Source organism: Prosopis cineraria, unplaced genomic scaffold (assembly GCF_029017545.1).
Source record: "Prosopis cineraria cultivar Desert tree isolate PC_DT_omini unplaced genomic scaffold, ASM2901754v1 PC507, whole genome shotgun sequence".
In the NCBI taxonomy this organism is placed as follows: domain Eukaryota; kingdom Viridiplantae; phylum Streptophyta; class Magnoliopsida; order Fabales; family Fabaceae; genus Prosopis; species Prosopis cineraria.
The window spans coordinates 25,878-43,755 of NW_026555832.1; the positions used below are offsets into that span (position 1 = coordinate 25,878).

The 17,878-nt window shown below is 31.6% G+C and overlaps 2 protein-coding genes across 3 annotated transcripts; one reads left to right on the top strand and one right to left on the bottom strand.

The window, feature by feature from the left end:
* Positions 1-2,684: 2,684 nt before the first annotated feature.
* On the bottom strand, positions 2,685-7,542 carry LOC129297377 (ras-related protein RABD2a). 2 transcript variants are annotated; one of them, XM_054935709.1, is made up of 8 exons: positions 7,386-7,542; positions 6,191-6,263; positions 4,484-4,531; positions 4,356-4,403; positions 4,067-4,138; positions 3,811-3,966; positions 3,556-3,659; positions 2,685-3,062 (listed from the first exon to the last, which is right to left on the bottom strand). In XM_054935709.1, the coding sequence occupies exons 1-8, from the start codon at positions 7,397-7,399 to the stop codon at positions 2,969-2,971; spliced, it is 609 nt and encodes a 202-aa protein (XP_054791684.1). In that variant the 5' UTR covers positions 7,400-7,542; the 3' UTR covers positions 2,685-2,968. The 2 variants fall into 2 exon arrangements, with proteins under 2 accessions (XP_054791684.1, XP_054791685.1); XM_054935710.1 differs by lacking the exon at positions 7,386-7,542 and adding an exon at positions 6,508-6,530.
* A 1,065-nt stretch (positions 7,543-8,607) lies between these two features.
* On the top strand, positions 8,608-11,436 carry LOC129297374 (50S ribosomal protein L4, chloroplastic-like). Its single transcript, XM_054935707.1, has 2 exons — positions 8,608-9,532; positions 11,107-11,436. Exons 1-2 carry the CDS (start codon positions 8,677-8,679, stop codon positions 11,142-11,144), a joined length of 894 nt encoding a protein of 297 aa, XP_054791682.1. The 5' UTR covers positions 8,608-8,676; the 3' UTR covers positions 11,145-11,436.
* Positions 11,437-17,878: the final 6,442 nt, after the last annotated feature.

A 17,878-nucleotide genomic window follows, 5' to 3' on the forward strand; every position in this document is an offset into this window, starting at 1 on the left:
TTTCACTTTCTTAGTAACATTCTATACTAAAAATCCTTCAAGCAAACACAATAGGGTCTAAGAGTAGGTTTGGTATAAGAAAAGGTTACTTGGATAGGGTAAAACTGAGAAATTGATTTTATATTTTGTGGATAATAAAGTGGGTTTATTTATCTATGAAAGTTGAATCTAGTAGGAGGGGTATAGTTCCTTGTAATGTTATGGTGAACTAAAATTTGAGTTCTTACTTTGTGCTTTGAATAAAATTGTTTTTAATTAAAAATATTTGTGCACTATATTTGAAAGTAGCTTTGAAAGAACCAATGAGAATTGGGTCTTACAAAAATGGTTAATTCTTTATAATGTTATAAATTGATATTTAAATTTTCATTGAAAAAGGTGCTTATGTGTGATATTTGATAGTGTTTTAAATAGGATTGTCTTTAATAAAAAAATATTTATGAATTTAAAAAAAGGGGGGCTGTGGAAGAAAATTTCATGTGTTTTTTTATTGCCTTTTTCTTCAATTTTTTTTTTGCCCTTTTTATTTTGTGCCAAATGGACGCTGGCTTTTATGATGGCGAGAAGAGATATCTTTTTCTTTTTCTTTATTGGTTTTTGAAAAAGATTTTTTTTTTCTTTTCAAGTTGGTATGCAAGTGTCTGCTGTACCTATATGCTAGAATGAATGTAGGAACTTTTGTCATTGACAATGACGCTGCACCAACATCTTCTCTTTTGCTTCACATTTGAGGAAGTCCTCTTGCTTTCCTTTCTCTATAAAAGCAATGGAAAGGATGGGTTTTCAATAAAAAGAACAAGTTCTTGACCGAAAAAAAAAGAAGAGGTTTTCATGAAATTTATTATATTTCTATTATATCCATCCTCGCCTTAGTCAAACATTCTCAGAATCTTGAGCGCCAGCTCTCCAACATTTTCATGAATCATCACTCAATGCAGTCAAGTCTTTCAAAGGGTTGATATTTTTAAAATAATAATATTAATTAATATTTTAAAAAAATTAAACACCATTATATTGAGCCACTACCGAACATGACTGTTATCATCTAGGTTTTTCGTTAAAACAAAGTGACTGTTCACTAGAACAATACACTCTCCTTCCGATCTCTAAATGTAAGACAAATTTAGACAAATTTTGTAAACTTGACAAAATTGGAAGTGTTCTTTTTTTGTTTTGGACATAAAGTGAAGTTAGAGTAATTAATGTTTTTCTCCCCAATTTACTTATTCATTTGTTGTTGTTTGAATTCTTAAACAATAATAATTATGGTTTTTAATTGCAAAGAAGGGCAAAATTATAAATGCACATATATTTTTTACATGTAAAATCAAGACGACTTCTATATCAATGGTGGTTAAGTCTAATGAGGCTGGTTACCTATAACATGATAAATCAATGTTTGAATTTTAAATGAGAACAGTGCCCACATTAAATAGCTGATTGTGCCTTGAATATTTTAATAAGAAGACATTAATATACAATAATAAAAAAAAAGACCTCTACGATTAAGGAGAACAAATGTGTACATCCAATTCATGGGATAGATAACAGTTTAATGGCAATGCAATTTTCCAGATTCCTTGTTGATAAGAGAGTTGAGGTTTTCAATCCTATTCACAAGCCGTTAACAAAGAGGCTTTATCTCCCTCTCTCTCTCTCCATATACATACATACATACATACATACATATATATATATATATATATATATAAAATTTCTATTGCTTTTTAAAAAACAAAACTATTTTCAAAAAACTATTTAGGATATTTTTAAAATTAACCTTCATGAGACAATTTTTTTTTTTTTTGTGGTGGTAAAAAAGTATTCTATTAAATAAAGGAAAATGATTACAACAAACAAAAAGTCTAATGAGAATAGTTGAACCACCCAATTAGGCACATCAAACTAAAAACAACGACAACGATACAACAAAAGCAAGATAACCATTCAGCGAGCTAATCCAAGAACTGATTATCTAATAAAAAGACCTATCATTGATTGATATATCTCCAATATATAAAGCACAATGGGCAGTGATTTTAAGATACTTCTAAACCTATTTGCCATTCAAATTCCCCGATGGAGTTGAAGGAAATATGAAGCATATTGGTTATTCATGCATGATCATGAGGAACAAAGTGGTCATGAACTGCAGTGTCAACAGATTTTTTGATTGTCAAAGTGAGAAACTTAATTTCAGGAGACAAAACTTCTCACACTAAAAATTAAGGATAAATTGGCCCAGTAACCAAAAATACAAATTATGCCTTAAAATATAAATCAAATTTTTGAAACTTAAGAAATATAATTAGTTTACATTGATAAATTATCAATAATATACAATGAATTTATCATTAACAATTTAAAAATTTAAAAAACATTTATCATTAATATACAACAAAATATCATTAACAAATATAATAAACAACCATAATACAAAATTTAATACATATTAGATTAGATGTTTAATTTGACTTTATAACATAAACTATATCTGCAAAAGCCCCAAAAATTAATTACAAAGACATTTTAATCCAAAATTTTTTATTTTTTATATAATTAATTTTTTTTGGGTAGAAAAACAGATTAAAATTTGAAAATATATAAAAACGGTAGGAGGGGTCCCTGACCTGAGAGCCAAAAAATCATTTTTTGAGGCAGAGTCCAAGTCCAAAATCCACATAAAAAGCAAAAAGGTGTCAACTTGCAATTTAAAGGACGAGAATATTATCATCACAGTATATTACCATCCCTGAATAAAATATATTTTGCACAAACCATAACCATCAGCAAAGTCTATACTAAAGAATGGGATCATCCAGGTCAGTTCCCAAACCACAAGGAATTCAATTCTATGACATTGATCCACTACTTAGTGAAATAACAAACAAATCTTACATCATTACACGCATCAGAGAAAGAGAGGCTGACCAAATGAAATGGGACTAAATAATAATAACACTGGGGGCTAAGAACAGCACCCACTTTTCTGGGCAACAGGCTGTCCTCTGATCTGCACTGTTGGAGGCCTTGCATTATTACTGGCTGGTTGGCTTGCCATTCTGCACACAAAAGGATGAAAGTCACCATCAAATAGCTCTCTTGGTAGACATTGATAGTTAGTTACATAAAAAATTGAAATAACTAATCACAATGGTGGCGATATGCTTGGATTATTAAGAATGTCCCAAATAGGAAGAGAATGACGTGTGTGACTTAACGTGTGACTTAAAACATTCCATCAGTTTGGATCTCAATCCAAATTTTCATTGTCCCTCATCCAGCTTCCAGACATAATTTTTAATAATCAGATAAATGGTAAAGCGCAGACCCTAATGTTTAGAAAAGGCTCGCTGCCCAAGGAGCCGTCAATAATTTCATATCAACTATACTCTGTGCCAAAAATATTCTCTCCTGATATTTTTCTACACACACACATTGCTATTTTTACTCGCAACAAACAAATTATTGAATTTTTCATGTGATTCAGTTAGTTTCTTTCATCAAAGCTTCATTTGCCTTTCCATATCTTAAAAAACGAAGTGTTGTAAGTACCTATCCTTGATTGCAGCAGCCATGGCCATGAATGCCTGTTCCACATTCGTAGCATCCTTTGCACTTGTTTCCAGGAAAGGGATGCCAATTTCATCAGCAAATGCCTACAAAAGAAAAGCAAAATAAAAATGGTAACATGAGGGCAAACAATTGGAATGAGACAGAAATATCCGGCAACAGCTAAATGCATAAACACAATTGAAACTGATTCTTTAGCTGAAAAAGAACAAAAAATAACAGATGGCAAGACTATACTTTAGCTGTTTCATATGAGACAGCTCTATTATCTTTAAGATCGCACTTGTTTCCAACCAAAAGTTTGTTAACACTATCACTGGCATAGCGATCAATCTCGCTGAGCCACTGCTTGACATTATTGAAGCTCTCTTGGTCTGTCACATCATAGACAATCTGTGGCAGAGAGAAACCAGTCAGCTGACACATGAAAGAACCCATAGAAGAGAAAAATCTTATATAGATGAAAATGAATGTCACGAGAATCATCACTCACAATGATCCCATGTGCCCCACGGTAGTAGCTGCTGGTGATTGTCCGAAATCGTTCTTGTCCTGCAGTGTCCCACTACAAACAAAGCAGATTGAAATCAGGCAATAAACAATCTGACAAACTAATCTCGTGTTTCAGTTATGCAAATTGTCCATAAACATGAACTTATGAAAGGGAATTCTTATAAAAAACATATCATTCGCATGGGAGGATAAATTGAATAAAAATTAAAATACAAAGCAGCAGCCTCTTGAAAATATAACAGCATAACATAAGCCAATTAGATACATACAATCTGAAGTTTAATGGTCTTCCCATCTTGCTCAACAGTTCGTATTTTCTACGCGGAAAAGAAAAAATGTCAGCTCATAGAAACATTCCAAATCAGTTCAAGCTAAAACTTCGAGAAGTTGTACTCACAAAATCTACTCCAATAGTGCTTATGTAACTGTCAATATATGAATCATCCTGTAGTCAAACACAGAAGTTTAGCAACTTAACAGTACAAATTACCGCATTTAGATCTATGGAGTATGTATTATCACTATGATCAAGCAAACGTGCAGTTGACTGCATTGAGTACGAACCTTCCATAACATCAAACATGTTTGGAAAGGAGAATTTTATTAGAAAAGGAAAATTAGAAGAAAGAAAAAGAAAAGCATAAAAACATATCCTACTGACAGAAAGCTACAGAAACATGAAACAAATACAATGACATCGACATAAAAGAACAAGCCAGTCACTCCACATGTCTTCCTTTGCCCAAGGATATAAAACAACCAGGCAACATAAAATAGGCGTACTGCAGTTTCTAAGACAAAACCATAAGCTAGGAAGGCCCTGTTTGGTCTACCAAATTGCAACATATCAATATTAACATACTAAGTAGTTCTGTCCAAATAAATTACTTAGTCTTTCGTTTTTTTTTTTTTTGCTAGAAATAAAATGCCAGTCATATAGAGGAAACTTCAACATTTCTAAGAGGCTTTTACAAGGTGATTTTATCACTGTTTAAAAACTAATCCATACATTTTACTTGGCTTAAACCCAGGGCCACATAAGTTAGACAACTAGTCCGGTTTAATCAGAGACCTGAACTGTATACTGATGTAAACTGATTCAGTTCGATGAATGGAAACTCTGAACCATTGACACTGATCTCACCAAAAAGGCAAATGAACTTAATCAAGAAAATATAAATGGGGTTTCAATGCTGTTGGTTGTCGATTGTTTAGACTACAATAAAATTGATTTTCCAAGCAGACAAAAAAGAGCCTCATGTTTGGTAGAAAATCTGGTTTGTTGATTTTTTTGGTTTGCCACCTGAGTGGTAGAAAGGCTGGATTTTTTTTTTTTTTTGGGGCAGGGGCGGGTAGAGAGAATAGTGCCAAGAATACAGATGACAGAGTTAAGAGCATCTCAAAGGGGAACACATCCATCCAATCCCAAGGTCTTCAAAAATCTATGAGAGCTAACTTTAATGGCATCCAACCTATCCAGGGTAAAACCATAAAACTGATGCCATATAATAAAGGTCTCTTTCTTTAGAGGGAGGGAACAATCGTAGTTGCTTTCAACCAAAGCAACACTATTGGACAATTTATCAGGAACTAAATCCTTTTCATGAACTGATGGTATCTGGTAGAGGCCTCTTTCTTGCCATTTCCCCCAATTAAATAAAACTATTGGAAGGATGTATTAACATTCTTTGGGAAGAATAGAGGGAGGTAACAAAATACTGAAATGATTTCAAGCATCCACTCAATAGCGGGCATGTGTTTAAATACAAACAAAGGAAGAGAGATGATATGTTTCCAAGACAGCCTCACGGTTAGCTCAAGAATTCATTCTTTCATTTCTTGGGTTAACAAAATTGTAACGCAAAATAAAACCAAGACCAAAGAACAGAGCATGCAATATTTATTGGTAAAATGTTGCAGCTACAAGATACTGCACTGATCAACACAAAGGAAGTTTCAAAACATGTCAAGACACATTTTTCTAGAAGTGAAGAAAGGCCTGGTAAACCGGGGGCAAAAAGAACAAAATACCATGTCACAAAAAAACAGGTAGTAGTAAGAGATACTAATTAGCATCACATGAAATAAAATAATAATAACTTACAGCAAATCTCAGAAGAAGACATGACTTGCCAACACCAGAGTCTCCAATAAGAAGGAGCTTGAATAAATAATCACTGCAATGAAGCCAGAAGTTCATTAACATTCTCAATTAAAATAGATGTAATTTCATTAAAGAGTAGCCATGAAATGTTAGCATGCACTTATTCATAAGTGATTGATTATTTAAAAAAATATCTTATAAAACTAACTCATATCTAAAATATGTGTGTGTGTGTGTGATTGTTTAAGAGAATATAAATGCTTAGATACTTGAGTATTTGTATTGCATAACCAATGTAAATTATCCACAAAGCTTACCCATTCATGTTTTCCTCAAGTCCTTACCTAGGGGATCATTATTGTGTTCATTGGCAAATGGGTATATAGAAAAGAGATCATGGATAGCAAGGTGAAGTTGAAACATAGAGCCTCAATATGAATTCGCACCACACCAGAAACTGTTACAGTTGACAGCAATTGTAATCTAAAGATGGGTAGATGATATACAAGCCCCCCTAATTTTCAGATTTAGGAAGACTGGTAGTAAAGTCAAACCATATAGCAAATACATCTTCCACGAGGGACTCGCCAAAACAAAGAGACAACTCTGCCGTAATTTAGGCTTCAGAGGTAGTAATTATATAACACAATCGTATGTCGGTGCAGCTATCTGTTGATTCCAACATCGAATAATACCAGAATTCAATTCAGTCAATCGGGTCTTGTTTAAAAAAAAAAAAAAAAAAAGAATCAAGCCATTCGGTGTAACGATAAATATAATATTCATATCCAATCTAATCAAAATTTTAAGCAAGGCAAGAAAATTACCAACAAAAGTGATAAATTTTTGTTCCAAGATAAAAGGGGACAAAATTGAAAGAACCCATTTCAATCAGAAAACAAGCATTCCAACATAACCCATGGTTAACTGTTACTAGAATTTCAACCCCATTAATCGTATCTGGTTTCATAAAGTTGATCAATCTAGGGTTACGCACGAAAATCTTCGATCAAAACAGCCAACCAACCCAGAAGCACCATCAAACTACAACCGCACTTACTCTCCACGAAAAGAACAAACAACCCGGAATAAAAATAAATCTGCCGAACGTAAATAACGATGCTTCAGGTCCCCCAAAAGCATCGATACCGATACGAAATTGAAGATCAAAAAAGAGATGGATAGAGAAACATACTATTCAGGATTCATGTCGGTTAAGCGAATAGGATCCCCAAACGTTAGCAGAATCGCACCAGAAGAGGAGGGCAGAACTGGAGAGAACCCTTCGTCTGATGCTCGTGCTTGTTATAAAAGAAGACTTAAACTTGTAGTCTTGTGATTAAACAACTTTTTCCCCAATACATACATATCCACATACATACATATATATATATATATATATATATATATTATATGAGTTTTCAATGTAAATGATGATAATTGTTATTTGTGAGAACCAGACGACACGATGCCATGTAAATATTCCAATTTTTTTTAATATATATGAATTATATATATATATATATATATATAGAACTTATAAGTTTGACGTGACAGTAATTTTTTTTATTTTCAATATATTATAATTTATAAGAAAATATTTACTTTTTGCTTGCAGGAACAATTTCTTTTTGTTATATGAGAGAGTTTTTTCATACACTAGAAGGATTTTAACTCTTCACTTACATATGCATTTCACTCCATCCTTATCATCTAGATTAGTCTTGGATGATTTTACATTTTCAAAATTTTAAGCTATGCAACATTTGCTTCTTATTTCATCTATATTTTTATCACTTTTTTTTTTTGCCAGCATCTACATTTTTGTCACATGAGCTATGGTTAGAATTATAAATTAAAGATTTAAAATTTCTTCTGCAAATAATATATAATATATTTAATTTTTATTTTTGATGAAATCAGAATTTTTAAAAAATTAAGTTAATTAAATATGTTTTATAAAGACTGAGAAATAAGCTATTAGCTCAGATTTTAGTTATAAACTTATATATTAATATTAATATTGATATTGATAAAGTTAGTTAATTTTATTTCTATTTTTTTAAATATTTTTAATTTTTTTTGTATAATCTAAAAATTATATCAACTCATCTTGTTAAACTAATAAATTATTAAATTAATATTTTAATTAATTTAATAACTTTTTTATTTATAATTGACTTGATTAAACTACAATTTTAATAAGTAATTCTTAAATAAATATTTTTACCCATTCAATGATCGGTCTTTCAGTACTTGGTATTTTGTTTTGTTTTTGTTTTTAAAATTTAACAGCTTGGGTCCGTGTTTGATGAATCAAACGGAGAGCCTTTTTATTTTTGTCAAAAATAAAATAAAATAATAATAATAATAAATAAACGCAAAAACAGAAGAAAAAAAGCAAAAAAGAAGAAAAATTAAACGGATAGGCTCGAGTCGAGGTGCTCAGCCCCTTCCTCCTCCTTTCTCTGCTCTATCCGACGAAAATGGCTTCCTCTGCGACCACACCATCCTTCTCCTTCTTCTCATCCTCTATCTTCCTCTCATCATCTTCCTCCCAATCCCACAACAGATTCTCTTCATTCACATTCAGACCCAATTCTTTTACTCCCACTATCCCCAAATCGCTCTCCATCACTTCCCAGCTTGCCACACTCCCTGTCCTCTCCTTCGACGGCGAAAAAGTCGGCGAAACCCACCTCGACCTCAAAGCGGCGCCACCCGACACTGCACGCGCCGTCGTGCACCGTGCTGTCGTCACTGACCTCCAGAACAAGCGCCGAGGCACTGCCTCCACCCTCACACGTGCCGAGGTCAGTGGCGGTGGCAGGAAGCCTTACCCACAGAAGAAGACCGGCCGTGCTCGTCGTGGGTCGAATCGGACCCCGCTCCGAGTTGGTGGAGGTGTTGTGTTCGGGCCTAAGCCTAGGGACTGGAGCATCAAGATTAATCGGAAGGAGAAGAGATTAGCGATTTCTACGGCATTGTCTAGCGCGGCGGTGAACACGATTGTTGTGGAAGAATTTGGGGATAAGTTTGAGAAGCCCAAGACGAAGGAGTTCATTGCGGCAATGAAGAGGTGGGGGCTTGACCCGAAGGAGAAGTCTATGTTCTTGCTCACTGAAGTTTCGGATAATTTGAGGCTTTCGAGTAGAAACATTGGGACTCTGAAGATGTTGACGCCTAGAACGCTTAATTTGTACGACATATTGAATGCTGATAAGTTGGTGCTAACGCCTTCTGCTGTAGATTATTTGAATGAGAGATATGGGATTGATTACATTGGAGACACTGAGGATGAGGATGAAGATGAAGTAGATGGTGAAGTTGAAGGTGACGAAGGTAAGCTTTGAGGATAATAATAATAATTAATAAAAAAAAAGTTGTGATCTTAGTATCATTCATTATGCTTAACGTTAATTGATGCATGAATATGGATATGGTTACATTGTTACAAAACAAGATGTTAATGCAATTTGGACTTTGGAGTATCGCATAATATATTAGAAGCGATATGACTCCATTTTTAAGCATCAATGGTCTTGGCTGCAACTCCCTGATTTTTCTATGGGGCATTGTCAATTTTCACTCTTACAGGCACTCAGTAGTGTTGAATTCTGTTGTTTCATATTCAATATGATACAATTTGAAGCAATAGTTCCTTAGATTTGGTTTCTTTTAACATGCCTTGGAAATAGATTGTGCTTGTTTAATGCATGATGATTTCACTGGGAGATTGATCCCCTGCATTTCTTTGGGAGAATATTAAAAACATTAATTGCTCTGCAAAATGTCAATGGAAAATAATCATACAGTGCGAAAATTCTGTCTTTTTGAAGAATTTAAGGTCCGAAATATGAAATACATCACCATTCATCTATTTTACATGCAAAGAGATACTTTTTGACACACCATGCATACCATTCCTTGTGCCTCTGCAGAATATAAATGCCATCTAGTCGTTCAAGTTATCTTCAATCGAAGTATTCTATTAAAGTAGCCAAAATTGCATGGACTCTATTTAATCAGTAGTTCTTCAATTGAACACTGTGCTGCTCCTGAGAAACATCTCATCACTCATCAATTGGCTTTAGTTATCTAGATTGTAGACCATGTAGATTCATAGGTGACTCTTTGGGAATCTATATTCTTGAGAGTTTGAGCACTTTTGCCTTATTAAATCTTATAGAGTTTTTAAATTACAATGTCCTTGATTCTGCATGTGTTGAACACTGAGGCTGTTCACAGTTTGTTATATCTAACTTCTAGATGTGGTTCTATGTTGGGATTTGGAATTCAAAAGTATGGGAAAGAAGATAATGGGATGGTTGAAATAGAACCAATCCTCTGTTATTTGCTTGGGTGTTTGGTTGCTCCCAATAGCCTGAATCTTGCATCTATCTGTAGATGGCATGAATCAGTTTACTTCCTGAGTTCATGACTTCTGTAACTTACCCCCTCCGGTCCTGTTTAAGGATTTTTTTGATCTTTAATATAAGATACTTGATGGGGTATTAATTCCGTTTTTCCAATATTACTCCAATTTGAAATCATTAACTATGAGAGAGAATGTAATGCAAATTTAAAAATTTTCCATTTAAATAAGGGTGAAATTGAAAGTTTATTTTATTTTCAAATGATGTTAATAACTTAACCACCTATCCCTTGTTGGTTCTGATGAAGTGATTAGAGGTGCCTTATAATATGAACAAAAAAGAGTTTATTTTCAGAATATGTTCGTAACAGTTATTATGGCCTCTCATAAAATTTTCTGCACACTTTTAAATTTTAACGTTCATGATTACTTGACTATATATTTCCATGTGATGTTTAATAGCGCAGAACGGTGCTTCATGACAGCATAGATTTTTGAGGTCATAGGCCTTTGCTGAACTTGGTCCTTTTTTGATATGCAGGAACTGAGGGAGAGGAAAGTGCTGATGTGGTGGATTAAGGATGTGGAGTATTGTTTGTACCATTTAGATGTTTTTTTTTCATCTCCATTACTACTGAGGATCGAAAACCAGGTTTTACCTTTAGGATCTGTGCCTTTATGCCACTAACATTCATATGCGATTCTGCAGGCTGTATAACATGCTGCTCAGTGTAGTCTGTTCCAACGATTTTGTTTCACATAGCCCTTTTTCATGCAATGTATGTATAATCAATCTTATATATTAATCCCATCCTTTCATGATTGTTGTATCCATTCTTATCCTTTTATAAAGAGGATACTGTTTCGCTTCCGATCTTTTGAAACCTTTCTGCTGTATCTTACTTTGGCTCCTTATCTCTTAATTCGCTCCTCTTATTTATAAGGGAACCAATTTTAGTGTGGTGCTCATTAGAGTGATGAAATATGAGTCCAATGTTAAAGGTTATATTTTTATTTTTATTAAAATAAAAGTTATAAAAAATTTTATAAATTCAATTTATCATCTATTTGAACAATATAAATTTAATTTAGATAGTTTAATTAAATATTATAAATTTTTAATCAGGGTGATGAACACTGAAATTGATTTATGTTTGTAAGTTACTTTTAATATATTTTATTGTAATTAAAAAAAATTTAAAACTTATTAATTATGTCTAAAAAATTAACAAAGTTTTAACTCAACTTTTATTAAATACACATCCTTTAATAATATTTTTTTCTCACTAACATATAATAAAGGGTAAAATGAAAAAATAATGATAAAAAATTAATAACATAGTTTCTAAATGAGAGTAAAATTTTTTCTTTTTGTCTTGTAGATAAAATGGAAGAGAGTATTTGCTTATTGTTGATGTATGTTTACTGGTGATAAGAAACTTGATATGGTTAGGATATGTATCTCATGCTAACCAGAATCTTATGGACTGTTTCGTGTTTGAGACTGAAATTGATTTTGATATAATTTTTAATTGAAATATGTATTTATAATGTGAAAAGACAAAAACATCATGTGAAGAACTTTTTTGTTTTTAACAAAAGCATCTCTCTGCCACCGCATTGGAACTCTAGTAAACAGGATCGGAAATAATTAGAAAGTTGAAATGTTTGCTGTTGGTTTTTTTTTTTGGGACAAAGACATTTTTTGAACAAAGTAAATGAATACAAAAGCCCAAGAGGAATACTTCTAGTCTTTTTTTAGGCCCTTGAACTAAAAACAGAATAGAAGGCCGTAAAAATTACAATAACTGGGCCGAAACAGAAACAAACAACAACAACTGAGTAGAAACAGAAAACGACAAAAACAAAAATAAACGAGTTGATCCAAGGAAAACCATTTGCCGCGAAAGAGCCATCATTGATTGAAATAAACTCATAACACATTAGATGGATCACATTGGGTGTTGGAGTTAAAATTAAGCCCAGTAATTTATGAGAATTTTTAAAGGTCTCAATCTCTATCAAAATATGAAATTAACTAAAATCAATATCCATACCGATTCTATGAAAGCATTATTGCTTATCAATAGAGAATATCACGAAAGCCATCCATTATCAAGTATTATCAGGAAGATCAAAGATCTCACAATGAGAGACTAGATTATTATTTTTGACCACATTTATAGAGAAGCGAATAGATGTGCTGACTTATTAGCTCATCGGTCGATGCATGACACTTTCAACGTTACGATTTTAGATTTTCCTTCAATAGACTGTAATAACCTCATAGTTTTAGATATGACTAGACCATAATTATTTTGCACGGCTTTGCCGTGGCTTTGTATTAAAAAAAATTAGGCTCAATAATTCAAGAGTGTGGACCTAGCTTATTAAAATTGAACTTAAAACATTTGAATATCTAAAAAGCCTTATATAATAAAGTTTGCCCTTAACATTTAAGGGTTTTGGGTTTATTTGGGTTGTCCTAAATAATTTAATTGTTAAATATTATTTTATTATATATATAGCCAATTTCAATTTTTATATAAAAAATAATTTTAAAAATTTTACTTTATTTTATTAATAATAAAAAAGAATTTGAATCACGTTAAACCTATTTAAATTCAAGCTTTGCTCAAATTTTTTTAGACTTATTCAAGCTTCTTGAATAAGCTCAAAGTAAATAATTTTTTTAAAATTCCTAAATCGACCCTAAAATTTTTTGAGCCAGCTCGTCGTTCTTGGACCAAATTATTAGCTTTAGTTAACATACTCCAAAACCTATAAACATTCAAGTTTCTAAAGGAGCTGAAGGAGTATGGACATAGTGGATATCCCTATGGGAATTGAAAAACCATTGCTTTAGGTAAAACAATGTAAACTTGAAAGTATCTACTTGTTCCTAAACCCACCATCAAGAAAGAAATCCTAGAACGTCAAAAACATGAAAAGCAAGCAAAACGAACAAAGGCAATGTTGTAATATAACCTCTAAGTGATTAATCAAAAATACTTATTGTCAATTTTGTGTTTTGAAATTAAAAGGCAAGTACAACTTGAAAGCAACTAGCTGGAGCAATCTAAAGGTTGGACTCTTTTATCTCTCTTGCTCGTGACAAAAAAGAGGAATTGTGTCCAACACATAGGTGTTGTTTTTCAGTTGAGTAAGCATTCCTTACCAGCAGGACAGCATATCCTATCGTGTACTTGTTGTCAATGTTGAAAGGGGAGTCAAGCTGAAGTTTCATTTCGTTTAGGCCTTCTTCTTAGTTTCTTCTAGGATATACTCTCTCTCTCTCTCTCTCTCTCTCTCTGTCTCGCTGGCTACTAGTTTTTCTTTTCCAAGATGTCACCGAATTTGAGTGGACACTGAAAACAACTTCTTGACTGACCACCTTTTGACCTTGCAAATGAAATAAGAAAAAAAAGCTTCAAAACTTTCAAGAGCCCACCTATGGCAATGAGATATTCAATGTCTATATAGAGGATAAAAAAGATGAGATGCCATCTCAAGGAAACAGAGTGCTATGAAACAACTATTAGAAATTGTACCCTAAGCCAATCATTTTATTATGAACATTGTAATTTATAATGAATTTTTTTATTACCATATTATTTATATGTTCATTATGGTAATTGCATCCTAGGATAAATCATAGTAATTGTCCTAAATATCCCTTATCAATTATCCTTAGGGGAATAAAGATGAAGTAAGACTAGTATGATTTTGATTGATATCTGGAGACACGAATCAATATCATAGGCACTTGTAAAAATACAATGTGCTGGATCAACTTTCCATGAGAAAGTTGCATATATCAAGTCATAAGCTTATCTTATATATAATCATGTTATCGAGTCTTTTGACCTGAGATCATTAAGAATTCCTATATGAGGATCGCTATGACTTAATCAAAAGTTACTTTTGATTGAGTGATCAAACGCTATGATCAAGTTTTGTGGATTTCATGTAGAGGAATGTGAATGGTGAAGATGAAATTTGTCCCTCACATTAGTAGAGAGATGTTATTGGGCCCTTTAATGAGTGAGACTGAAAAATGCATGGCCATGTTACAATGAAAAAGGGTTTCCATTTCTATAGTTAGTCTACTCAGGGATTGAGAAAGTAATAATCACGTAAAGGAGGATGACATTTTCATACCTTATACTTGACTGAAATATTGCATAACAAAAAGGATGTGATATGATTATATTATAGATTGTATCAAATTATCGATCCTTATGTGATTTAAGTAGTTGCAATATCTTGCTAGAGGTCGCTTGCAACTTGTGGACTAATGATGCTATTAGCATACCACCAACTTTATATGGGTTTATAGGGTTGCGTATAAGAAGGGCCCAACTCGAGCCATAATGTTGAAATTTATTAAATCTAATTTGTGTCTAGATTCAATGAATACAACATTTTAATTTATTTTATATTTGTGTGTGTGTGTGTATGTGTGTGTATCTCTGTGATAAATATTTATATGTATATATAATATAAAATTCAAATTTAGTATTATATAATACATACACACATATGTATATATATGTATATTATAATATTATGTTATATTATATTAGCATTAATTTATTTCTATAAGATGGAATAAATTTAATAACTAATATGATACAAAAAGATATCATATAAGCTTTAAAATTTGAATTTATGAGACAAAATCAAGTTGAAATAATCTTATCAAATATGATATCTTAAACTAAATTTATGAAAATAAGTTAAATTGTTTTTGTTGGCTCTTAAATGTATTAAATAAAATAGTTTAAATTAATCTATTAAATAGATCTAAATTTAAACTAACCTATTTAATGTAATTTTGAAATTGATGAGGTTTAATGAAGAAATCAAATTTTCAAAATTATCCTTATTAAATTCAAATATCTCTTTAAAAATTAGATAACCAACCTTTATAAAAGATAGAGGTTAGGGTTTATCAAAAAAAGGCTAATGAAAAGTAGGGAGAGCCTGTAACACACCAATTTTTTTTTAAATAATTTAACTCAACCATAGTTAGGTTACAGCCACCCAACACATTTTTATATCAATAATTTCAATATACAATATTTTATAATTGGCTTCAACTCACACAATATAACATTTCAGATAAATTTTTACCTCCCACATGCCATTAGGTTAAATCACATTTGTCCATCCTTATACTCCCAACAAGTAAAATAAATAATTTAGTCAATTTTCAACATAAGCTAGTTATTTGGCTTCATAATCATGCCATTTTAACCTATCCAAAGTAAACTAAATATTAAAATTACAGTCATCCAAAGTATACCAAAAATAGAAATAGTTTGAAAGGCATGATTACATTTATATATTCATATAATTGTCAATAAACAAAAAGCCTAATATTGGTAATATAAAACATTATAAATCATAAATCAAATACCCAAAAGAGACAGTAGATCTATGTCACTAAGCCTCTGAGACTCCTCCACGTGTCACTCGTGGCTCTTCTCCTGAAAATTATTAACCACATAATGAGACTCAAAGTCTCAATAACCAAAGATCATTTATGATAGTATATACAAACAGTTAAGTGTGTGCTTATTAAGTGAGAATTAAAAATAATATAATTCCAACAAATATAAGAAATATACAATACATACAAACAACCATCCTTATATCCCCCCATTAACTCGAGCCTAACCCTCACTCGGTGCTAAATTACCCGGCAAAGGTAGATTAGCTTGAGCCCTTACAAGCCACCTATTGAGCTCCAATAGGGGTGTACCACGTGGCACATAAATACAACAACAATAGCAAGTCTCCCAACACCTCCCACAATAATCAAACAAATTCATATAATATTGCACAATTATACAATATTACAAAATTCATAATTTTCTCAATAATCACCCAATTAACATGAAGTAATACTAATCAAAAATTAAAAGCATGGTTACCTCGTGGCTTTTTTAATAAATTATTTCTTACAATTTCTCTCCCACCACAATCTTCACCAATAATACAATCTACAATTAACATATTATTTATAAATATTAGTTTTTAATTTTTTGAAACTAATAAAATAATTCTAATAATAGAATTAAAAATATAACATAATTTCTAATCTCAATCTTAATACAAATCTAGAGTTAATACTATTAAGTAAAATTTTTAACTCCTCTTTTACTTCAATAAACATTAATAATCTAAAAATCAACTTCTAAACTAATTTCTATATCAAAATTTTCTTTTATTTCATAAATTCGCACCTAAAATATTCAAAAATTAAAAATTGAATCTCTAGCTTAGAATCATAATCTTATAGCCATAATAATTCATTTCTCATCCCAAATAATCATCTAACCTCAATAAATTAGCATATATTTTCAAATCTAGTTTAGAATTTGATCCATAAGCACAAATTCAAAGATCATCAATAAATTTATGCTCTAAAACATTTATTATACTACTAAACAATCCCAAAATCATATTTATTCAACATAAATTCATCTCTCTTCTAGATTCTAAATTTTCTACCACTACAAAATCAGAAACTAAAGAGGAAGGATGACTAAAAAATTTTTTAGAACACTTACTTAGTCTTGAAAAGCTTAAATCACACCCTTAAATATTCTATTAAAAACTCTTACTTAAAAATTCAGATCTTCCGCACCGCGACTCACGCTCACAGACGCTCTCCTCCTCAGCTCTCGCGCACAGGGAAGAATGAAGAAATTAAGGAAATAGGTGAGTTTTTATAAAAATTCAGTGGGTCTCACATTTTTTTTTATATTTCTTCTTTCCTCTCACTTCTTTTTCGTTATTTTTTATTTTACATGTAATCATTATGCGGCCGCCGAAACAATCTTGTTGTTGTTTCTCTTCTTCCTTTTTTTTAATACCTTTTCTTTTTTATAATAACAATAATAATAATAGTTTTTTAATTAATAATGTTTTTATTTTTAATTTAGAATTATATCCTAAGTTAGATTTAATAATAACTCCTACTAATTTTCTTATCTCTAAATATTTTTTTCAAAATTTCTATTAACCCAAATTAACTATTAAAATTTAAATTGGGATGTTTACAATTCTCCCTCCTTTTAAAAATTTTGTCCTCAAAATTTGAAGTTAGTAACTATTAACTCTTACTTAATCAAAAAGACGAGGATAATCACGTCGCATACTGTCCTCAGTTTCCACGTAGCATCACCTGGAATTGTGCCCTTCCAGATTACTTTAACCAATCTAATGGTCTTGTTTCTTATTGCTTGTCCTTATAATCCACATCTCTTCTAATTCAGCTTTGAAGGTCAAATTCTCCTTGAGTG